This window comes from Pleurodeles waltl, chromosome 2_1 (genome assembly GCF_031143425.1).
Source record: "Pleurodeles waltl isolate 20211129_DDA chromosome 2_1, aPleWal1.hap1.20221129, whole genome shotgun sequence".
NCBI classification, from domain to species: Eukaryota; Metazoa; Chordata; class Amphibia; order Caudata; family Salamandridae; genus Pleurodeles; species Pleurodeles waltl.
The window spans coordinates 201,572,590-201,594,855 of record NC_090438.1 but is presented as its reverse complement, the minus strand read 5'-3'; the positions used below and the strand labels follow the sequence as shown (position 1 = coordinate 201,594,855).

The 22,266-nt window shown below is 45.9% G+C and overlaps 1 protein-coding gene across 3 annotated transcripts in view; it reads left to right on the top strand.

The window, feature by feature from the left end:
* Nucleotides 1-2,001: 2,001 nt before the first annotated feature.
* Nucleotides 2,002-22,266, top strand: part of MTMR1 (myotubularin related protein 1) — a 403,694-nt gene continuing 383,429 nt past the window's right edge. For all 3 annotated transcript variants that reach the window (XM_069212405.1, XM_069212404.1, XM_069212403.1), the window contains exon 1: nt 2,002-2,305. In XM_069212405.1, the coding sequence (XP_069068506.1) occupies nt 2,136-2,305 (170 nt within the window). In that variant the 5' untranslated portion in view covers nt 2,002-2,135. The remainder of the gene's footprint in view (nt 2,306-22,266) is intronic.

Below are 22,266 nucleotides of genomic sequence, written 5' to 3'. Positions count from 1 at the left end.
TATTTAGGGATGTGTATATATATGTAAATTTTTGTATTAAGTTTGCACTTGTTGTGCTTGTGATGTTGGTGTTCACCTGTTCGCCTCGAAGGCACGGTAAAAGTAAAAAAAAAGTGGGTGAAACTGACATCAGTATGCCGGCAAGGACTTCTTATGGCTTCAATGACGTCAGACAGCGTTGCATTTGGAGCCGTACCATTATGATATCCTCGTTGACATGGAGAGCTAGAAAGAAAAGATTTCCATTGAATGCTGGCGCATTTGGAGTATTCAAAAGGTGAAGAATCCACAGGTAGATATTGCATCCATCCGAAAAATCATTACCGGACATAAGTAACTTGTTCATTATGTACTATTTGGTAAACTGTCAGCGTTTCCTACTAATAAAAAGGGACAACTGCATAGATTGTGGCCATGTGGGTCCAAAATGACAAGGGCCATAGGCAAATAAAGAAAAGCTACAAAAGATAAGATTCAAAGTCAAAATCATGAATGTTTATTTAAGAATCATTATAGAAAACAAAACGATTAGTCAGGCAATTGAATAATTAATAAAATGTTCTAAGTATAGCGTTGAAGAGCCAATTGTCATAGGACTGCTCAGTAACAACAACAGGAAAGCTCTGTAAATATCTAAGTACAACATCAACAAAAGAACTGATATGAAGTCTGCCTCTGATGAGCGCAAACCAAACTCTGGTACACATCATTAAAAGCATGTTATAATTTTACAGGGAATCATGCCCTATGTATGGTGTGAAGTGGTAACATGGGCTGTACTAATAAATTACATTTGCAGAAACCAATAAACATTGTAGAAATTGTATAACATATAACAGGCTCACTCAGGGAAACCCGCCTCAAATGTATAATCTAACATCCTTTCACCAACAAACAAGAAAATGACACCTCAGCTTTGCATGTACTAAATGCGATGGACTCTTCGGAATCATTCACAGGAACAGGACAAGTCCTTGACTTGTTACTGAGGTAGGTGCATCCGAAAATTAATCTTTATTAATAAATCTGCTATATCTCTGTATACAGAAATACCTCAGCTATTTACAGCGCCACTGGTTACAGAGCAGAAATGCTGTACTAATTAGCTTGTGGCCAAAAAACAAGCAGAGGAGCCTGCTAACTAGAACAGCATCCTTGGCTATTTAACTGGCGGTCGGGTTAAAGAGAACTTTCAACTTTGTCAATTTGCCCGGCTGTCATTCACTTAATAATACTAAATCAAGTACAGAGGTACATTTCTTTGTACTTGCCCGCCTACCGACCAAACAGTTGCAATATCTTACATTCAGGCCTTGCGTTGCTGATTTGCAAAGAAACACTCCTATTTGTGCGGTAACGTCCTAGATAGCCGCCACCAAAGTGCTTCAAACGTGGTGATTTCTTGAATATTAGGAACTCTTTCTGAAATAAAAACGAACCTACCAATGTTTTATTTTTTTCTCGTTATAAAACATTAGTCTCAGTGGCTGAGTTTTCTCAAACTAAAGTTGAAAAGCTTCCAACACAACTGATACACGCTGTCCGCCGTCAAAAATTCTAGCGTGAGTGGAGGCATAAAGTCGAGGAGACATGGGCATGGAAAAGGGACTCGATTATCAAGTACTCATGCGCGTCTTACCGCTGTTCGAAAGCAATGCTCACCATTTTCGAGAGCGGTATTTCGCTTTCGAAACTAGAATGCAAACTTAAATTGACAAATAATTCTACACTTCTGTAGCTGATATCAACTATACTCCCATTACTGTGTGGAAGAGATTAAATAATGTGAACTTTACAGGTACCTCGATCCTTCTACTTGTTTGTTACATTTTGGCGAAAGGTATTTTCAAGCAACTTTGCAAATGACAATAAACTGTGTTTTACTGTAACGTTTTAGAGGGTTTCATTATTTATATCACCAATAAGTTTAGAGCTGCCCGTACCAAGAAGCCGTTTTGGTGACGTCTTTATTTCCTGTACGTTGTTATGGTAGTCCTTCTTCCATGTCGGCAAAGGCTACGGGTCCTGCAGGAGCAGGGAAGTGACAGCGGCTCGGATTCCCAAGCTTGCGCTTCCTGTGCGCTAACTCCGCCAGATAACAGCTTGCAGGAAGCCGAGCGCATCCTGCGGAAGCCATGGACAAACTGCCGCCCTATGAGCCCAGTTCACTGTCTGCAGCATCAGTAACCTCAGCCAGGAAACCCCCCAGACCTGCCGCGCCACCAGCTTTGGCGGTGGCAGCAGCAACAGTGAACCGTCAGCCAAACATCAGTGTCCGCCAGCCCAGCTTGGAGACCTTGGACAGGTAACTGGGGCAAGGCAAGGTGTCCCTTCTTTTCTCAGGGGTGATACCTGAGTGACAACGTAAAAAGGGCATCTTGTTCATCCAGTGGGTGAGTCCAAATGAGCAAGCAGTGGAGTGGATTTGGAAAGAGACGAGCAACCTGGGAGCACTATAGCGAGAGAAGCAACTGAGGGTTGTGCGAAAAGGGCTAACAAAAATCAGGGTGACCTAGAGAGGGCATCCGGGAGCACTGCAAAAAGAGTGGTACCCAAATAGCGGTGGGAAGACAGCGGCGACCTGGTGAAACTAAAAAGAGAGGATGCTGCGGCATACACTGCGACATAATAGAAAAGGAAAATGGGTGATTTAAAGAGAATTGTTGGGAGAATATATTTCCCTCATTCTCTTCTGCGGCAGCAGCAGAGGCAGTTACGGGCGGGAGTGGGGGGGGGGGGGGAAGCAGCCAAAATTAAGTCGTTTTTGAGGTTATAAAAACGTGACTTCCGTTTAAATCTGATCTATTGGTATGTATGCTACGGGGTACTACAAATCGAGAACTTGTACATCTAATCAGTCCAATAATGCCGTATTACGCTGTAGTGTAATGTATTGACTGGACCACAAGGCACGTTGGTAATTGCGCAGCGAGGCTCTTCATATTTGTGCCATGAAGATTGTAGTCTGGATACTCTGTTTACCCTCGAGGCTACAAAAATCTATAAATGTAAATAAAGGGACACTGTAAACTGACATACAATCAGATTGAAAGCTAAGTGTGGTACTTCGTAGTAGGTGCATCTTTGACCATTGCAAATGTCGTTGAAAACCAGACTACACTGAATAGGGGGCACTTCTCCCATAGCAACGATCCAGGGTTAGTAAGTAAGCAGTGAGTCACAGCGAAAGTGGGTAAATAGAAAGTGCTGCACGTATAGCTGCTGCCAGGGCGCACTGGTGACGGTGGCAACTCTAGGAATTACAGAGAGAATGGCTACCAGTGGATACTACCAATAGAGGTGGCAGCCAGATAGACTGCATAGACTAGTGGCAGCGGGGTACAGGGGGCAACGACGTAATATGACATACTGGCAGTGAAAACCGAGTGAGGTCTTGCAGACATCTATTCAGAGAGATTTTTCAAAGTTCTTTTTTGTCAAGTGCTAGCACTAAAGGTGGCTCCACGAGAAGAAAAAAATGTTACTGCACAGCTCTAGCTCATAAAGCCCTGTGTTAGGTTTGCTGAACGAGCAATTTAATAGTCTATGCAGAACTGCAGTTTGACTTGGGGGACCGTTTAAAAAGTATGTGATGCCAGTTAAAGCGATTCCTAGCACTTATGCGGACGTTTGTTGCTGAGGTAGGAACACACTGTCCTCAATGCTATATAGGGCCATATGTACGAACACATTTTCCCATAGACACAGTATGGGTAAAACCCTTTGCTACATCTGGCCCATAGTGCTGCAGAGGTCCTGTAGTATTGGCACAAAAGATTAGCCTAATTAAAAGAATAATTAATAATATGTTCATCAAATAAAAGTGCACCGCCCCACAGACACACGGAACAGAAGGTTTTTCAATAGTGGCATTACTACAGTGGCCCTCACATTTAAGAGATTATTTAATATATTCGTGTATACAGCGAATTGTCGCCCCAACTCATGCAATCATTTGTCATGCTACAAGAACAAAAGACAATTTAGGGCTCTACATGAAACCAAGTCCAACTTCAGACCATTCTGTGGCTTGTTCTTCGTTGCAAAAGTATTGGAAAGCATGGCAGCCAAACATATATCCTCAGACCTAAAGTTCAAACTCCCCGATATACCATGGTACTGCAAGCACTGCGGGATAGAACTGGATTAATAAATATAAGCATTTTCCCTATGTTTGGAGTGCGGTGAATTCAGTGAGAAGCACTTATTGTGGTCGATGTTACAGCCAGAGAAGCAACAACAGGTATTTCAGCAATGGATCGAGTCAGTCTGTGTAGAAAAACACCCAGTTGTTGCAGACTTCAGTGGCAAAGGCATTTTTACCCTCTGCTATTAAAAGGCTACACTTTATTTGTAAATCTTTAAGAATTGATTTTAACTTTCATAAATTCTCCCTATGTAATTAGAAGTGGCCTTTTTTTGCCTGATGCATTCTGGGTTGTAACTTCGCTAGAAAACCTACCACAGTCTGCTCAGCCATTTGTTGACATTTGCTCCATGCTTTTTCAACAGCTTTGCCCTTTCACTTAATTAGGTGGACATCATTGGTGAACTAGGATGTGGTGAATTCCTCTCGGACTCTATCCTTATCGCTATACCTATTTTGAATATAATACAGTAGTTAATGAAAGGAGCTCTGTTATGGTTGTGTCAGAGAGGACAAATAAGCTGTTGAGTATGGCTGGAGCAGGTCGTGGATTTTGGAAGTGTTTAAATGGTGGATTATGCGTTGAGGTGAGTGCTCATAAAGGATTTTTGAGGAAGAAGGGCACAGGTGGTATCTTGCTTGTCACTGGAGTCTTAAGTGGTTATGGGAGACCTCTAGCGAGAGCAGTGTAATGAGTGTGGTTTTGGGGCTGGAGGGATATTTCAGGAATTGGGATATCGTATGAGACTGTGTGGGGGAGAGAGGCAATCAGGCTCAATTTGACTATGTAAGAGGACATAGGCAAGAAGATAGCAACTTTGGAGATATTGGCTTGGGAATCACCATGGGTAAGAATTTTTGTTCATTTTGCGGATTTCCTTTAACCTTACTGTACTGAACTATTGAGCAAATGCTGCTAGGTTATCACCATGCATTTGAATTGTATTCTATAGCACTTTTTATTAGCATTTTAACAACAAACACAGAGCCCCAGTTTATGGTGAAGACTCATAAAGGTTAAACAGAAAACCAAAGCTGTCCCCAAGTACCACTGCTTTATCGAAAATCCACACTCCTACTATTTATCAAAATCATTCACTCCACCAAACCTATCCTAGAGGGATACCACAAACAACATATCACAAGGGTTTTAGAAAAATCTATATTATTTACTATACTAAATTGCACAATCCACTCCAGGTACAAAATGTTGTTCATAAAATATCACATAGTAAAAACATTAACAAGAACATTGCAGATGGTGGCTCAACAATATTGTCCATATGACAATATTATTGAGGCACCTTCTGCAATGCACTGGCTTTAAGATGTGTAAATGAATACATAGACTCCCAGTGATGTTTTAAGTAGAGGTGTCTGGAAACAGTGACAGAGTGTGTTGTCTCTATATATTGCCCTTGAAAATATTGTTGTCTTGTCTTGGTTCTTTTTGTTATCATGTATTTGAGGAATGTTGTTTTTAATGTTTTGAATATGTGATGGTCCTGTGGATGGAGGACTTATGCTCAGTATAGTTTAAGCTAAATATATGATGTTTGGTGCTCATTCCTGATCAAAAGCATGCTTGTCTGAACATTGTTAATTTATTTTTATTGGCCCGCATATCAAGATGATAATCTAATAGCTTTTCAGAGACTTTAAAAATGGCATCTAATGAAGAAATGATCTCATGAGAAGTTAGATTTTTCTAATTCCCTTGTTTACATATTGGTTTTAATATTGAGTCAAATCCTTGTTCTTGTAGCTCACCCTTTTCAATTATATGCATAAATAAATAACTTATAAAGGGTTTGGGCCCATAGATGTGGGTTTAGTTTAAGGTTCAGTTTTGATAAATCATCAGGCCCGGCGGCTCAATTATTGCTAATGCCCTTAATTATACCACCAGTTTGCGAAGAAGCTATTTTATCTGTCCACCATTTATTTCGTTCAGTCTGCATTTCTTTGCTCATTATGAGTGTATGAAGCACCCGCTGCTCTGCAGCAATACATAGGCAAACTTCAACATGCTTCTGCCAACTCCATCTGAGACAAGCCTCCAGAAGTGCTCAGGATCGTTTGCTTTTATAGTAGTATCCGTCCTTGCCCATGCTTTGAGCCTCACTTCTTTTTTCCTTCTATTCAAATATTGTTTATTTTTTTTATATTGACCAGCATTTTAATAGGCTGCTTCTTCCAGTTGGTGTTTTTCTAGGTTATATGTGCTTTCTGTGGCATTATGAACAAACCTCCAAATATTTACAATATTCTTCCTTCTGTATATGCATATCAAAGTTAACTGTACCAAGACATTAGCCATTAACATTTCAAAGCTTTTAGTAATAGTATTTGTACTATGTGTGATGGACCGTTAAGTCTTTTGTGCCTGCTCACAGTTTTATGTTATATTGCTCACCCATGCTGTTCTATATACCATCCTTTTATCCTTCTGGTCCTAATAATAATCTAATTTTCAGAGAAGGGTAGCAGAATAGAGAGCTAATCAGGTTCTTGCAAGAGTTGTCCTATTACATTTTTCCCTCTTACACCTTCTAGCATTTTGAAATACTATGTTGCCAACCTTTCAATCAACTGCATTTTCATCTAGCTCTGTTTCATTCATTCAGCTATTGAAGTCACCGCCTATAACAATGACAAAGTTGGTTAGTATTCTTCTTGTGTGTTAGAAATTGGGTTTCTGGTTGGTAGAAGTATGCACTCTGACCAAGCAGGATCCACAAGCCTGGTCAGGGTACGTCAGGTACACGCCATAAATTAACCTGTGCTCACCCGCTGGTAGCTTGGCACAGACAGAGCAGTCAGGCTTAACTTAAGAGGCAAAGTATTTGTGCAACACTTCAAACAGTAAAACAGTGAAAACATGACACAAAAGACTTCCTGGTTATTTAGCCTAATTTTATGAACTAAACAAGACCAAAATGACAAAAATCCAATAAGTAGAAGTCGAGATATGAATTTTTAAAGAATAAACTTGGTTGTTGTGCTTAGACGCATAAAGTGCCAGCCAGGGATATCTGACTGTATTGGACCGGGAAATCCAAAATTTCAGGCCGACTGTGATGGAGTACTGGTCAGATATAGTCCCAGGTAAATTTGACCTTCTCACGAATTGAGCCACAAGTCCCGTTCGCGGGGAAGATGTTTGCCAGGCGCAAGGAGAGTGTCCCTAGTGGTGGTCCGCGGGCTCAAAGAGTTGGCCAGGTGTGGCGGACTGGAGCCTCACTACGATGCTGGCTATGTAAAGAGACAAACTTGCAGCATCTTGTGCTATTCTTCATGTGAGCGGTACAGTTCCGGTGTAAGTGGGCCCATTCACAGTAGCTTGATTTCAGGAGCCAAAAAACACTTCTAAGCACTGGAGAGATGCCTCATGGGGTCAGGAGCTGGTTGAAAACAGGTCCAGGACCTGTAGCAGGTGGATTGGAAGTCTTTTGTGTTCCTGAGACTTCAGAAGAAAGGAGGCAAGGCCTTGGAGTCACTTTGGTTCTGGAATGGAGAGATGCAGGTCCAGTCCTTCTCACTTCCATGCAGGAGGGCTCAGCTGGTCCAGCTGGTCAGCTCAGCAAAGCAGAAGTCCAGCAGAGTGGCAGTGCTTGTAGCAGCACAGCAGTCGTTCTTCCTGGTAGAGTATCCAATGGGGCCTGAAGGGTACTGAGTTGGTGGTGTTGGAGATCCAGCACTTATACCCAGTTGTGCCTTTGAAGTGGAGGAGATTTCAAAGAACGGTCTTTGAAGTTCACAGGAGCACTCCCTTCCTGCCCTGGCTCCAGACTCTCTACATGGGGGTATGCAGCTCTTTGTGGCAGTTTGCTGCCCTTTCAAGAGTAAGTGTCAGGCCCTCCCTTCCATCCTGCCCCTGATGGTCCATCAAGGATCTTGATAGCTTACAGGTCACATATTAGCTCCTTTTGTGTGTTGTTGTCTAGAGGGAATGCACAAGCCCAGCTGTCACCCGACCCCAGACGTATACTGGAGACAGGCAGCAGGCACCAAATGGCTAGAGTAAGAAAATACCAACCTTCTAAAAGCGGCATTTTCAAAACTGCAATTTAAAATCCTATTTCGCCATAAATTGTGATTTTAAATTGTGAGTTCAGCGACACCAAATTTGACAAATCTATCTCTTCCAGATTGGTAATTCCCAGTAATCCCAATGTTATTCTATGGGAGAGATAGGCTTTGCAGTAGTGAAAATTGAAACTGGGAGTTGTTCACTACCAGGGCATTTAAAACTTAAAAGTACATGCCCTTCCTTTTAAATACATTGTATCCTGCTCTGTGGGTCGTAAAGGGCCTAACGTAGGGGTGACTTTCATGGATAAAAAGGGACGTTTTAGGCTTGGCGAGAGGCTTATCTTGCCAGGTGGACATAACAGTGTAAAACTGCACATACTAGCTCTGCAGTGGCAGGTCTAAGACATGGTTAGAGGGCTCCTTAAGTGAGTAACACAATCAGTGCTGCAGGCTCACAAGTAGCATTTCATTTACAGGTCCTGAGCACAGTTAGTGCACTTTACTGGGACTTAAAAGTGAATTAAATATGCCAATTGGGGTTAAGCTAATGTTACTATGATTTAGGGGAGATAGCATACACACTTTGGCACTGGTAGCAGTGATAAAGTACACCAAGTCTTAAAACCTGCAAAAAGGGGTCAGAAAATGGAGGAAGGTACGCAAAAAGTTCGGGGGAAGACCACCCTTAAGCTGTCAGGCCTAACATTCTGTTTCCCACTTCTCTCTTATTTGTGGACAGTTCTTCAGGAGATAAGTAAACATATAAAATTACCACAGAGTCAACATTCGTAACCATTTCAAAAAGTATTGATGGAACAAGTATTAGTATATTATTAGCGAAAGTGCTATATCAGTACACGCAGACATATTAATTTAAGTTTAATCAAAATTGCAAGGCAAACAACAATGTCTACCCTTTTTCACATGAGAAGCTGCCCTATGAAAAGCGAGATAGCATTTCATGTTTGGAGATGTGAGGGACCAAGTCTCTTGCACTTATATAAAAGAGCATTCAATGAGTTTTTAATGTTTGACAACTTCATTTATCTGTTATTTATCCCCAAATATATTCCATGACACAAATGTAAAATTCCCTTCCACTCAATTGACCAGCAGTCCTATATTTGCTCCTCTGACAAGGGAAAAAATAACTTACAACTGAGCTGGGTCTGTTCCTAACTCTTTCCAGTGTAATCATTATCAAGATTAAAGGCATTAGCATGTCAACATAATGCGTTTCTTCTTCAACTTTGTTTAACACTTTTCACATTATTAGAGAGTGGAAGGCTACCTGTGTGTTGTGTTATTGGAATTAAACACACATCTAATTGATTGCTTTAATATCTTTACTTGAAATACCATCCAACTTTGGAATGGTTGCGAACATTTTGGGTAGTGTGCTCCTATTTAATGTAATTGCTTTAATGGATTCCGTTCAGGCTCTGAGTAAGATACAGTTATTTGCGTTGTTCCTGCAAAGCACTTTTTTCCTTTAGCACCTTATTCTTATGATTAATTCCAGCCTTTGATTCAAAATCGGTGTTAGTATCGTTCCTGGCGCCCTCTGTCCTAAATCAAATCATTAACATTTATAAAGCGCGCTACTCACCCGTGCGGGTCTCAAGGTGCTAGGGGAAAAAGGGAGGGTTATCGCTGCTCGAACAGCCAGGTCTTTAGGAGTCTCCGGAAAGCGGAGTGGTCCTGGGTGGTCCTGAGGCTGGTGGGGAGGGAGTTCCAGGTCTTGGCCGCCAGGAAGGAGAAAGATCTCCCACCCGCCGTGGAGCGGCGGATGCGAGGGACAGCAGCGAGTGCGAGGCCAGAGGAGCGGAGGAGGCGGGTGGGGACGTAGAAGCTGAGGCGTCTGTTGAGGTATTGCGGTCCCTTGTCATGGAGGGCTTTGTGTGCGTGGGTGAGAAGTCGGAAGGTGATCCTTTTGCTGAATGGGAGCCAATGCAGGTGTCTCAGGTGTGCGGAGATGTGGCTGCTGCGGGGTATGTTGAGGAAGAGGCGGGCCGAGGCGTTTTGAATGCGTTGCAGGCGATTTTGGAGTTTGGCTGTGGTCCCGGCGTAGAGGGTGTTGCCGTAGTCCAGGCGGCTCGTGACGAGGGCGTGGATCACGGTTTTTCTGGTGTCGGCGGGGATCCAGCGGAAGATCTTGCGGAGCATGCGGAGGGTGAGGAAGCAGGCAGAGGACACGGCATTGACTTGCTTGGTCATGGTGAGAAGAGGGTCCAAGATGAAGCCGAGGTTGCGGGCGTGGTCTGTGGGGGTCGGTGCGGTGCCGAGGGCCGTGGGCCACCAGGAGTCGTCCCAGGCGGACGGGGTGTTGCCGAGGATGAGGACTTCTGTTTTTTCAGAGTTCAGCTTTAGGCGGCTGAGCCTCATCCAATCTGCGACGTCCTTCATACCCTCTTGTAGGTTGGTCTTGGCGCTGGCGGGGTCCTTGGTGAGGGAGAGTATAAGTTGGGTGTCGTCGGCGTAGGAGGTGGTGATGATGTCATGCTTGCGTACGATGTTGGCGAGGGGGCTCATGTAGACATTGAAGAGTGTCGGGCTGAGTGATGAGCCTTGGGGTACGCCACAGATGATCTCGGTGGGTTCTGAGCGAAACGGAGGGATGTAAACTCTTTGGGAACGGTTTGAGAGGAAGGAGGCGATACAGTCCAGGGCCTGGCCTTGGATTCCGGTGGAGCTGAGGCGGGTGATTAGGGTGTGGTGACAGACGGTGTCAAAGGCAGCCGAGAGGTCGAGCAGAATGAGGGCGACTGTTTCACCGTTGTCCATCAGGGTTCTGATGTCGTCAGTGACTGAGATGAGGGCGGTTTCAGTGCTGTGGTTGGTTCGGAATCCGGTTTGTGAGGGGTCGAGCAGGTTGTTGTCTTCCAGGAAGGTGGTCAGCTGTTTGTTGACGGTCTTCTCTATTACTTTGGCTGGGAAAGGCAGAAGAGAGATGGGGCGGAAGTTTTTTAGGTCGCTCGGGTCAGCCGCAGGTTTCTTTAGTAGGACGTTGACTTCGGCGTGTTTCCAGCATTCGGGGAAGGTAGCAGAAGAAAAAGAAGAGTTGATGACGGTCTGGAGGTGCGGGGCGATGATGTTGTCGGCTTTGTTAAAGATGAAGTGCGGGCAGGGGTCCGAAGGGGCGCCGGAGTGGATAGAGTTCATGATGGATTTGGTTTCTTCCGAGTTGATGTGGGACCAGTTGTTGAGGGTGATGGCCGTGGATGCCGGTTCGGTGGTGTTTGGTTGGGTCTGGTGTCCGAAGCTGTCGTGGAGGTCGCTAATCTTGCGATGAAAGAAAGTGGCAAGGGATTCGCACAGATCCTGTGAGGGCGTGACGGCGTTGGCGCTGGGGTTGGAGAACTCCTTGACGATGCTGAAGAGTTCTCTGCTGTTGTGTCTGTTTTTGTCCAGTCTGTCGGTGAAAAAGTTCCTTTTGGCAGCGCGGATCAGGTGGTGGTGTTCGCGGGTAGCGTTCTTGAGGGCGGTCATGTTGTCAGCGGTGCAGTCCTTGCGCCAGGCTTTCTCAAGGGCGCAACAAGTTTTCTTTGATTCTTTGAGGGTGTCAGAGAACCAGAGAGGTTTTTTGGTGTTGGTCTGTCGATGCGTGTGTTTGAGGGGAGCAAGGATATCTGCGCAGTTGGAGATCCAGTTTGTGAGGTTGAGGGCTGCGTCGTTGGGGTCGGTGGTGAGGGTGGGTTGGTTGGCGGCGAGTGCGGAGAAGAGTTGCTCTTCAGGGATCTTGTTCCACTGTCGACGAGGGATGGGTTGGGTGCGGAGGTGGCGGGTCTCGCGTCGGAATGTGAAGTGGACGCAGCTGTGGTCGGTCCAGTGTAGGGCGGAGGCGTGGCTGAAGAAGACGTGTTTGCTGGCGGAGAATATGGGGTCAAGCGTGTGTCCGGCGATGTGGGTGGCGGTGTTCACCAGTTGTTTGAGGCCGAGGTTGGCGAGGTTGTCGAGCAGGGTGGTGGTGTTGGGGTTGTTGTTTTGTTCCAGATGGAAGTTGAGGTCACCTAGGAGGATGTAGTCCGGCGAGGGCGTGCGGGGAGATGAAGTCGGCGATGGCGTCGCTGAAAGGGGCGCGTGGCCCGGGAGGACGGTAGACGAGGGATCCTCTGAGGGTGGTCCTCGGATCGGTACGAATCTGAAAATGCAGGTGTTCAGCGGCAAGAGGGGTGTCTTCGGTGGAGGTGGTGACGCTGATGGAGTCTTTGAAGACGATGGCGATACCTCCTCCTACCTGGTTGGTGCGGTCTTTTCTGGAGATCTTGTAGCCTTCGGGGATGGCAGTGGCGATGTCAGGGGCCGAGGAGGCGTTCATCCAGGTCACCGTGATGAAGGCGATGTCCGGTGCTATGGAGTCCAGGAGGTCCCAGAGTTCAATGGCGTGTTTGTGGACGGAGCGAGCGTTGACTAGGATGCACTTGAGGTGGTTGATGGCGCGTGGGCTTGTGGTCGTGGTTGTTGCGTGGTGGAAGGTGCGTTTGCAGGAGTTGCAGGCGAAGGGTCCATGGGTGCGTTTGGGGTGAGCTTGGAAGCAAGTGTTGGAGCGTCCTGGGTTGAGGGCGTGGAGTGTGGTGGGGTCGTAGCGGGTCAGCGGGGCTTGGGAGAGCTGGGGACCAGGGGTCGTGGCGCTGGGCGCGGGACAGGCGCAGACGGGCTTGCCTCTGGCGCGCCCACTGCGCAGTCGCGCAGCGGCCGCCATATGAGGTAGGAGGGGGGGGGAGGGGTCAGGTGGGGGCGAATGAGAGCTGGGGGGCGGGGGCGTGCAGGGGGTCGCGGCGGGAAAGCGCGAGGGAGGGGGGGACAGGTAGAGTGAGAAGAGCTGGGGGAGGGGGGTTTAAGGGTGGAGGGGGGTGAGTGTTAGGAGGTTTAGGAGATAAGGGAGAAAGATAGGAGTAGGGTTGAGAAGATAGGGGAGGGGGGGTTGTAGAGGTGGGTGAGGGTGAGAGGTAGAGTGAGAGGATAGGAAGATAGGTAATAGAGGGGGTGAGGGAGGGGGGGAGAGATAGAGAAATAGATAGAGAAAATAGATAGGGAAATCGATAGACAGGGAAATAGATAGAGAGATAGGAAGATAGGAGGAGGTGGAGAGTGAGGGAGTTAGATAGTGAGATAGAGAGATAGAGAGATAGGTAGATAGGAGGAGTGAGGGAGGTAGATAGGGGAGATAGAGAGGGGGATGCGAGTGGGGGAGGGGGATGAGGCAGGAGCAGGAGGGCAGGCGCGGGGAGAAGAGGACAGAGGAGGCAGAAGAGCCGAAGGCAGAAGACAAGAAGAACAGAAGACAAGAAGACAAGAAGACAAGAAGACAAGAAGACAAGAAGACAAGAAGACCGGAAGGAGAGAAGAAAGGAAGATCAGAAGACCGGAAGGAGAGAAGAAAGGAAGACCGGAAGAACACAGAAGAACACAGAAGAAGATACAGAAAACGAAGAACAGAGGGCAGAAGACCACAGAAGAAGATGAGGAAGAAGAGAAGAAGAGTGAAGACGGGGGAAAGAAGAGTACAGAAGAAGATTACAGACGAGGAGCGAGGAGGAAGAACAGAAGAACAGAGAAGAAGAAAAGAAGAAAAGAAGCAGGAGCAGGAGAGAGAGTGAGTAGCGCGGGGCAGAGCGAGGGGCTGGGAGGGGGGGGGTACTTACTGTGAGGTGGGTCTCAGGAACTCAGGTACTCAGGAACCTGGAGGAGCTGCAGGGGGAGTGACCTACCCTTGGGTCAAGGGTCGCTACCACTGTCGCGCAGCGGCCGCCATATGAGGTAGGAGGGGGGGGGAGGGGTCAGGTGGGGGCGAATGGGAGCTGGGGGCGGGGCGTGCAGGAGGTCGCGGCGGGAAAGCGCGAGGGAGGGGGGGACAGGTAGAGTGAGAAGAGCTGGGGGAGGGGGGTTTAAGGGTGGAGGGTGGTGAGTGTTAGGAGGTTTAGGAGATAAGGGAGAAAGATAGGAGTAGGGTTGAGAAGATGGGGGAGGGGGGTTGTAGAGGTGGGTGAGGGTGAGAGGTAGAGTGAGAGGATAGGAAGATAGGTAATAGAGGGGGTGAGGGAGGGGGGGAGAGATAGAGAAATAGAGAAAATAGATAGACGGGGAAATCGATAGATAGGGAAATAGATAGAGAGATAGGAAGATAGGAGGAGGTGGAGAGTGGGGGAGTTAGATAGTGGGATAGAGAGATAGGTAGATCGGAGGAGTGAGGGAGGTAGATAGTGAACGGGTTAGATAGGGGAGATAGAGAGGGGGATGCGAGTGGGGAGGGGGATGAGGCAGGAGCAGGAGGGCAGGCGCGGGGAGAAGAGGACGGAGGAGGCAGAAGAGCCGAAGGCAGAAGACAAGAAGAACAGAAGACAAGAAGAACTGAAGAACAGAAGACCGGAAGGAGAGAAGAAAGGAAGATCAGAAGACCGGAAGGAGAGAAGAAAGGAAGACCGGAAGAACACAGAAGAACACAGAAGAAGATACAGAAAACGAAGAACAGAGGGCAGAAGACCACAGAAGAAGATGAGGAAGAAGAGAAGAAGAGTGAAGACGGGGGAAAGAAGAGTACAGAAGAAGATTACAGACGAGGAGGAAGAACAGAGAAGAAGAAAAGAAGCAGGAGAGAGGGTGAGTAGCGCGGGCAGAGCGAGGGGCTGGGAGGGGGGGGGTACTTACTGTGAGGTGGGTCTCAGGAACTCAGGAACCTGGAGGAGCTGCAGCGGCAGGGGGAGCGACCTACCCTTGGGTCAAGGGTCGCTACCACTGTCGCGCAGCAGCCGCCATATGAGGTAGGAGGGTAGGGGGGGGGGGTTCAGGTGGGGGCGAATGGGAGCTGGGGGGCGGGGGCGTGCAGGAGGTCGCGGCGGGAAAGCGCGAGGGGGGGACAGGTAGAGTGAGAAGAGCTGGGGGAGGGGGGTTTAAGGGTGGAGGGGGGTGAGTGTTAGGAGGTTTAGGAGATAAGGGAGAAAGATAGGAGTAGGGTTGAGAAGATAGGGGAGGGGGGGTTGTAGAGGTGGGTGAGAGGTAGAGTGAGAGGATAGGAAGATAGGTAATAGAGGGGGTGAGGGAGGGGGGGAGAGATAGAGAAATAGATAGAGAAATAGATAGAGAAAATAGATAGATAGAGAAATCAATAGATAGGGAAATAGATAGAGAGATAGGAAGATAGGAGGAGGTGGAGAGTGAGGGAGTTAGATAGTGGGATAGAGAGATAGGTAGATAGGAGGAGTGAGGGAGGTAGATAGTGAACGGGTTAGATAGGGGAGATAGAGAGGGGGATGCGAGTGGGGGAGGGGGATGAGGCAGGAGCAGGAGAGCAGGCGCGGGGAGAAGAGGACGGAGGAGGCAGAAGAGCCGAAGGCAGAAGATAAGAAGAACATAAGAACAGAAGACCGGAAGGAGAGAAGAAAGGAAGATCAGAAGACCGGAAGGAGAGAAGAAAGGAAGACCGGAAGAACACAGAAGAACACAGAAGAACACAGAAGAAGATACAGAAAACGAAGAACAGAGGGCAGAAGACCACAGAAGAAGAAGAGAAGAAGAGTGAAGACGGGGGAAAGAAGAGTACAGAAGAAGATTACAGACGAGGAGCGAGGAGGAAGAACAGAAGAACAGAGAAGAAGAAAAGAAGCAGGAGCAGGAGAGAGGGTGAGTAGCGCGGGGCAGAGCGAGGGGCTGGGGGGGGGTACTTACTGTGAGGTGGGTCTCAGGAACTCAGGAACCTGGAGGAGCTGCAGCGGCAGGGGGAGCGACCTACCCTTGGGTCAAGGGTCGCTACCACTGTCGCGCAGCGGCCGCCATATGAGGTAGGGGGGGGGGAGGGGTCAGGTGGGGGCGAATGGGAGCTGGGGGGCGGGGGCGTGCAGGAGGTCGCGGCGGGAAAGCGCGAGGGGGGGGACAGGTAGAGTGAGAAGAGCTGGGGGAGGGGGGTTTAAGGGTGGAGGGGGGTGAGTGTTAGGAGGTTTAGGAGATAAGGGAGAAAGATAGGAGTAGGGTTGAGAAGATAGGGGAGGGGGGGTTGTAGAGGTGGGTGAGGGTGAGAGGTAGAGTGAGAGGATAGGAAGATAGGTAATAGAGGGGGTGAGGGAGGGGGGAGAGATAGAGAAATAGATAGAGAAAATAGATAGGGAAATCGATAGTTAGGGAAATAGAGAGATAGGAGGATAGGAGGAGGTGGAGAGTGAGGGAGTTAGATAGTGGGATAGAGAGATAGAGAGATAGAGAGATAGGTAGATAGGAGGAGTGAGGGAGGTAGATAGTGAACGGGTTAGATAGGGGAGATAGAGAGGGGGATGCGAGTGGGGGAGGGGGATGAGGCAGGAGCAGGAGGGCAGGCGCGGGGAGAAGAGGACGGAGGAGGCAGAAGAGCCGAAGGCAGAAGACAAGAAGAACAGAAGAACAGAAGACCGGAAGGAGAGAAGAAAGGAAGATCAGAAGACCGGAAGGAGAGAAGAAAGGAAGACCGGAAGAACACAGAAGAACACAGAAGAAGATACAGAAAACGAAGAACAGAGGGCAGAAGACCACAGAAGAAGATGAGGAAGAAGAGAAGAAGAGTGAAGACGGGGGAAAGAAGAGTACAGAAGAAGATTACAGACGAGGAGCGAGGAGGAAGAACAGAGAAGAAGAAAAGAAGCAGGAGCAGGAGAGAGGGTGAGTAGCGCGGGGCAGAGCGAGGGGCTGGGAGGGGGGGTTACTTACTGTGAGGTGTGTCTCAGGAACTCAGGAACCTGGAGGAGCTGCAGCGGCAGGGGGAGCGACCTACCCTTGGGTCAAGGGTCGCTACCACTCCTATGGGTACCTTTACTACACACTCTTACCGCTCTTGGCCTCCTTATGATCATTAATGCCTTTTGCCTTTCCTAGTACAACTTTACCACCTCTAGTGTACTAATTTGTGGCTTTGTCCATTTCGTGTTTGGAACGTCTTATCTTTGTCATTTAAAAAATGTTTCATTCTATTTTTTTAAGGTGTCATCAATATGATTAAGATATAGTTGACGTTGGTTGCCATCTGTGTTGTCTTACATTGAATTTTAGTGTTTCCATCTTTGGAACCTGGACAATAGATTGTACTTAATTATCATCTTTATTGTTTACATTTACTACTGACCCTAAGAGTTTTGGTTTATTTTTTATTTGCTTACGTTTTTGGGATTTTTCTTTAGTTAGCTTTCATATTCAAGGTTTGTGATACTAAGGCAGTCCAATCAACCAGTAGGGGATCCATGACGTAGTCTGTATGGGTGTGCCAAATTATATATTACCTGTAGTAGTGTATGACCAGTGTTTCCATAGCAGGTTTACCTCTAATGTTTTCTGTATTAGTCAAATGCACAAGTTGAATTGTTTACTGCTTAGCAGTACAGATCAAAGTTTCTAAGATCACACATAATGTAGAGTGCATCAGATACAGGATCTCCATAACTGCCTTTGAATGTACCATTTGAACAGTTGAACCTTTCATAGAGGGCATAGACAGTGTAATGTTCAAACCAGTATGAGCTTCTGATGTACTGTTGTTCTCTTTTAAATCCTCCAAACCTCCTCGGGAGTTGTCCAAGCTGTTAAGGATGAAGCAGTCGTTCAGGGAGCTGTTATATTCCTGACTATTAGTGATACCTACAAAGCCGTCAGTATTGGGGTTGAGGGAACCTTTAACATCTTTTATCTTCCTCATAAGTAAGATCATCTTCTCATGTGCACCACCCCCAGCCATGGGAGCACTTGCCTGTTACCCATTACCCTTTTCATAATTGCGTTTGAAGTCTTCAATAGAAGTTTTCAAGAGGATAACTATGTTGCTATTCTGTTTTTCTTCAATAGCTTGCTTTCATTTGGGTCTGACCTCTGGTTTCCCTTTGCCAGTACCTTCAGTGCTGCCATTTACCTGCATTTATTTCTTGTGCTTTTAAAAGCTTTGACAGGTTTTTCAACCACTCTAATTTATTGGTAAGCAGAGCATGGTTAGGTTGACTGCTGGAAGCCACCCCGCGTTGCACACTTTAAGTAACTTTTGCACTGCCTTCACTCAAGGGGACACAATTGATACCCAAATGGGATCGGTTCCATAATAATAACAAGGTATTAACCTTACACCAAATGGTGGTGATTTGTGATTGGTAATTATTGAAAGCACATACGTTTAGATTCCAACCACTGTGTAGATTAGAACAATTAGTCCTTAAGAATTGCCATAAGATCAGTATTGGCTTGGAACGCCAAGAAAGAAATTGACCCACTAAGCTATTGAAGATCACAACCTCTCTAGAAAACTCCCATTCTTTTAATTAGACAAGTGGACACATCTATAAAAATTCCTCTGAGGACCACCTAGTCTATTTTATCCTGCACATTCCTTCACACTCACAACTTTGTATTTCTGATCTACACCACTAGCCGCACACCCTTACTTGACATACAACATTTTACATAAAAGATCTCCAGCGAAGAGCCTGTCGGGCATTGCAGCATCGGCTCGATGAGGAACAGGCCCTATGATGAAGCATGAAACCCTTCTGCAGGGGTGTGGAATTTATTAAACTATCTACTTGTCCAGGGGACAGGTTGCTTCTCAAATCTACTTGTCCTGTAAAAAGATCTACTTGTCCCTTTGGTGCCATGTAGTGTGGCGACAAATTATGGCAGCAATTAATAGCCTCTCTGATTATGCCAGGGCTACTACCATAGTAGGGCTTGAATACTTGGAGTTTCAATCCCTACTGTAGCAATTTCCTTATTTTGCCACCTTTCTGCAGATCTGCATACTGGGGCTGGAGGAAGCAGTAAGCAATAGTTCCAGGGCTGGAATGCCTTTGAGTCTGCAAACCTACTAACCTGCATGTTTTAAAGATTTTTACCAGCTTCTCTCTAATATTTTCCCATAATAAGAAAGGTTGGACATTTACTCCTGACAATGGCAGAATTAGAACTTCTTCCAGGGTTGGGAAGAAAGTGGCTGGAGGGAAAATGAACTTGCAAATGCTCAATAGATTTTCACATGAGCAAATCTACACATCGTATTTACCCACGCTAAAATACAGTTCACAAATATTTTATAGGGGTACGACATATACCATGGGTGCACTTTTGTGACTTTCTTGAAGAATTTGGGGCCACAAGTAGGTAGGTTCAGATTTGTGACCTGCAAATTGCAAGTCGCAAATCCGAATGTAGGATGGTGTCCTTGACACCATCTGTGATTCGCAAGGGCTTCGCAAATGCCCACATCATGAATAATCATGAGGTGGGTCGCAATTTGCGACCCCCTCACGAATGGTGGCCTGCTGGAGACAGCAGACCACCATGTCTGTGACTGCTTTTCAATAAAGCAGTTTTTTTTTTTTTTTTTTTTGTAATGCAGCCAGTTTTCCTTAAAGGAAAACGAGATGCATAACAAAAACGAAAAATGAAACGTTTTCGTTTCATTTTTTCAGAGCAGGCAGCGGTCCGCAGGACCACTGCCTGCTCTGAAAAAATGTTTACAGTGACATTCACAATGGGGAAGGGGTCCCATGGGGATCCCTTCCCTTTTGCGAAAGTGTTATCACCCATTTGAAATGGGTGCAAACTGCGATTGGTTTGCGCCCGCGTTCGCGGTCACAAAACAATCCTACATTGCACTGCGAGTTGCAATTAGGAAGGGAACACCCCTTACTAATTGCGAGTCGCAAACCCGTTTTGTGATTCGGTAACCAGGTTACTGAATCGCAAAACTGGGTTTGTGCATCGCAATGTGCTTTTTGCACGTCGCAAACAGCGAAAGTCGCTGTTTGCGACATGCAAAAAGCTACCTACATGTGGGTCTTGGTCCCTAATTAGGTCTGGTGTTAACAAAGACATTTTGGTTTTATTAAACTTCTATTTCTCTCTCTTTCGGCTGGCTTTACTGTGAGTGATCGCATTCTGCTCTTCCACAAGGAGCATATTGCCACACAAAGTAGTTTTGTTCAGTGTCAGGAACTACAGTGGCAATCAGTGACGTAACGAAACTGGAGGGTGCCCCTTTGCAAAGAACATGGAGGAGCCCCCTCTCCACACTCACTCAGGGCAGGTGCTGTGCTGACGGGGCCCCCTGGAGGGCGGCTGCGGGGCCTTTGTTATGCCGCTGGTGGCAACGTGTGCTTTAAGAGTTCAAAAACTTTTTGGGGGGTTTTGCCAATGTTTGTTACAATGTTGAGGGCCTGGTAGCTCCCACAACAATAAAGTGTTACAAAAGCCATGTCAAAACAAGACACGCATTGATGAAACTAAAAGACGTATAAAAGTATGTCAGATCAGTTGGCTTTGTCAGTGTTTGTTTATTTTCATGCTTCCCATAATTGTGTTGAAAATGGTTACACTGATTTTCCATTAGAAATATTTTTGGGAAATACTAGCATGCATCAACACATTTTACTAAATGACACTTCATTTGCATATAATCAGAGAGCATTCTGGGAGCATTATACTTAGCCTCTTAGTCTAAACTTTTCAAACATGTGTGTACACGTTTTTTTTTTTTTGTACTGGAACCAACGGCAGTAGTGAAGTGTGACCTTAAAACATTTCTTTACAGCACGCACCCTAATAATGAAGGCTTTCAAATAATGAACCATAAATACAAGTTCGAACAGCATTATCTTTTGGAAACACATTACCTCAACTGCAGAGAGTTCAACTCTCTGTAAACAGGCAGCCAAAGGGTTTGTGCTGCAGGGGGTTGGGCCTACTTGTCCCAAGGACAAAGTAAACATAAAAACTTGTTGCCCTTGACCCCAAACAAGATGTCCCGGGCGTCGGGCGATAGGAATTCCACATTCATGCTTCTGGGTGTGTGCAGGCTTTTGCTCCGGAGGGACCAGACCTCTTCTGGTACCTCAACCTGGAACCATACCCATTTCATTCTTAATCTTTTCTTCAATGAGAACAACATACCCTTGTTGTGACATATAATAGTGGAGAGTCTGGTGTCTGTAAGTGCTCAGTGGCTGTGACATTTGACATATATACTAGCCTTGAAAGTGAAAGCCAAAGAGTTTTCTGCAACGTTTCGATGACAGCAACCAAATACTCTTTCTCGCTGATCTAAATGGGTTTGTATTAGTTGCTTCTAAATACCTTGTTGTTAGTTTTATGTTTTCTTTAGTCTTAACATTGCATTGTGAGCCTTCTATCTTGTTTGTTTTGTTAATTATATTGTCTATTGGTTTTGATTTCCTTGTCGTGAGTCAGAGATGTGGAATTCCTATAACCCCAGTCCCAGGACATATCATTTGGTGTCAGGGACAGCAAGTTTTCATATTTAATTTGTCCTTGAGACATGTAGGCCCAATCCCCTGCAGCACAAGCCCTTTGGCTCCAGTTTCCAATACATTATGGATCAGGGAAGGGCATTGTCTGCAGCTAAGGTAATATTTTGTGTTCATATGTTAATGCTGTTCGTACTTGTATTTAAGGTTCATTAATGCAAAGCCTTTATGATTAAGATAAGCGCTCTTATAAAATGTTGTAAGCCTCAGACTGCACTAATGAGAGTGGTTCCAGTATAAAAATGTATACACACGTTTACAAAGTTTAACAATTTGAGCTAAGTATATTGCTCCCATAATGCTGTCTGATCGATACAAATATTTGTAAAATCTTGACAGCAAGATTGATGATTCTTTGCTTTCAAAATCAATTGTTCACAATAAATGCAGTTAGGTAAAAATCTAAGTTTTAATAACCTACTGTGAAATGTTAGCTACCACTTCTTTGAAGTATCATTTAGTAAAATGTGTTGATGCATACTGATATTTCCCAAAAATGTTCCTAATGGAAAATCAGGGTAACGCGTTTCAAGAAGATTATGAAAATAAACAAGCATTGGGAACGCCTAAAGGTCTGACATTAGTGGTTAGCCTTTTGGTTCGGTCAATATGTGTCTTGTTTTGACATGTTTTTGTACTTCTTTACAACTATGGGAGCTGCTAGGCCCTCACCATTATAACAAACCTTGCCAAAAATAAAAATTTAATTTTTGTTCTCAAAAAGAGCACATTGCTACAACATTCCTGGCACTGAATAAACTACTTTGTGTGCCGATTTCCTCCCTGTGAAAGAGCAGAATGCTGTCACTTACAGTGAAGCCA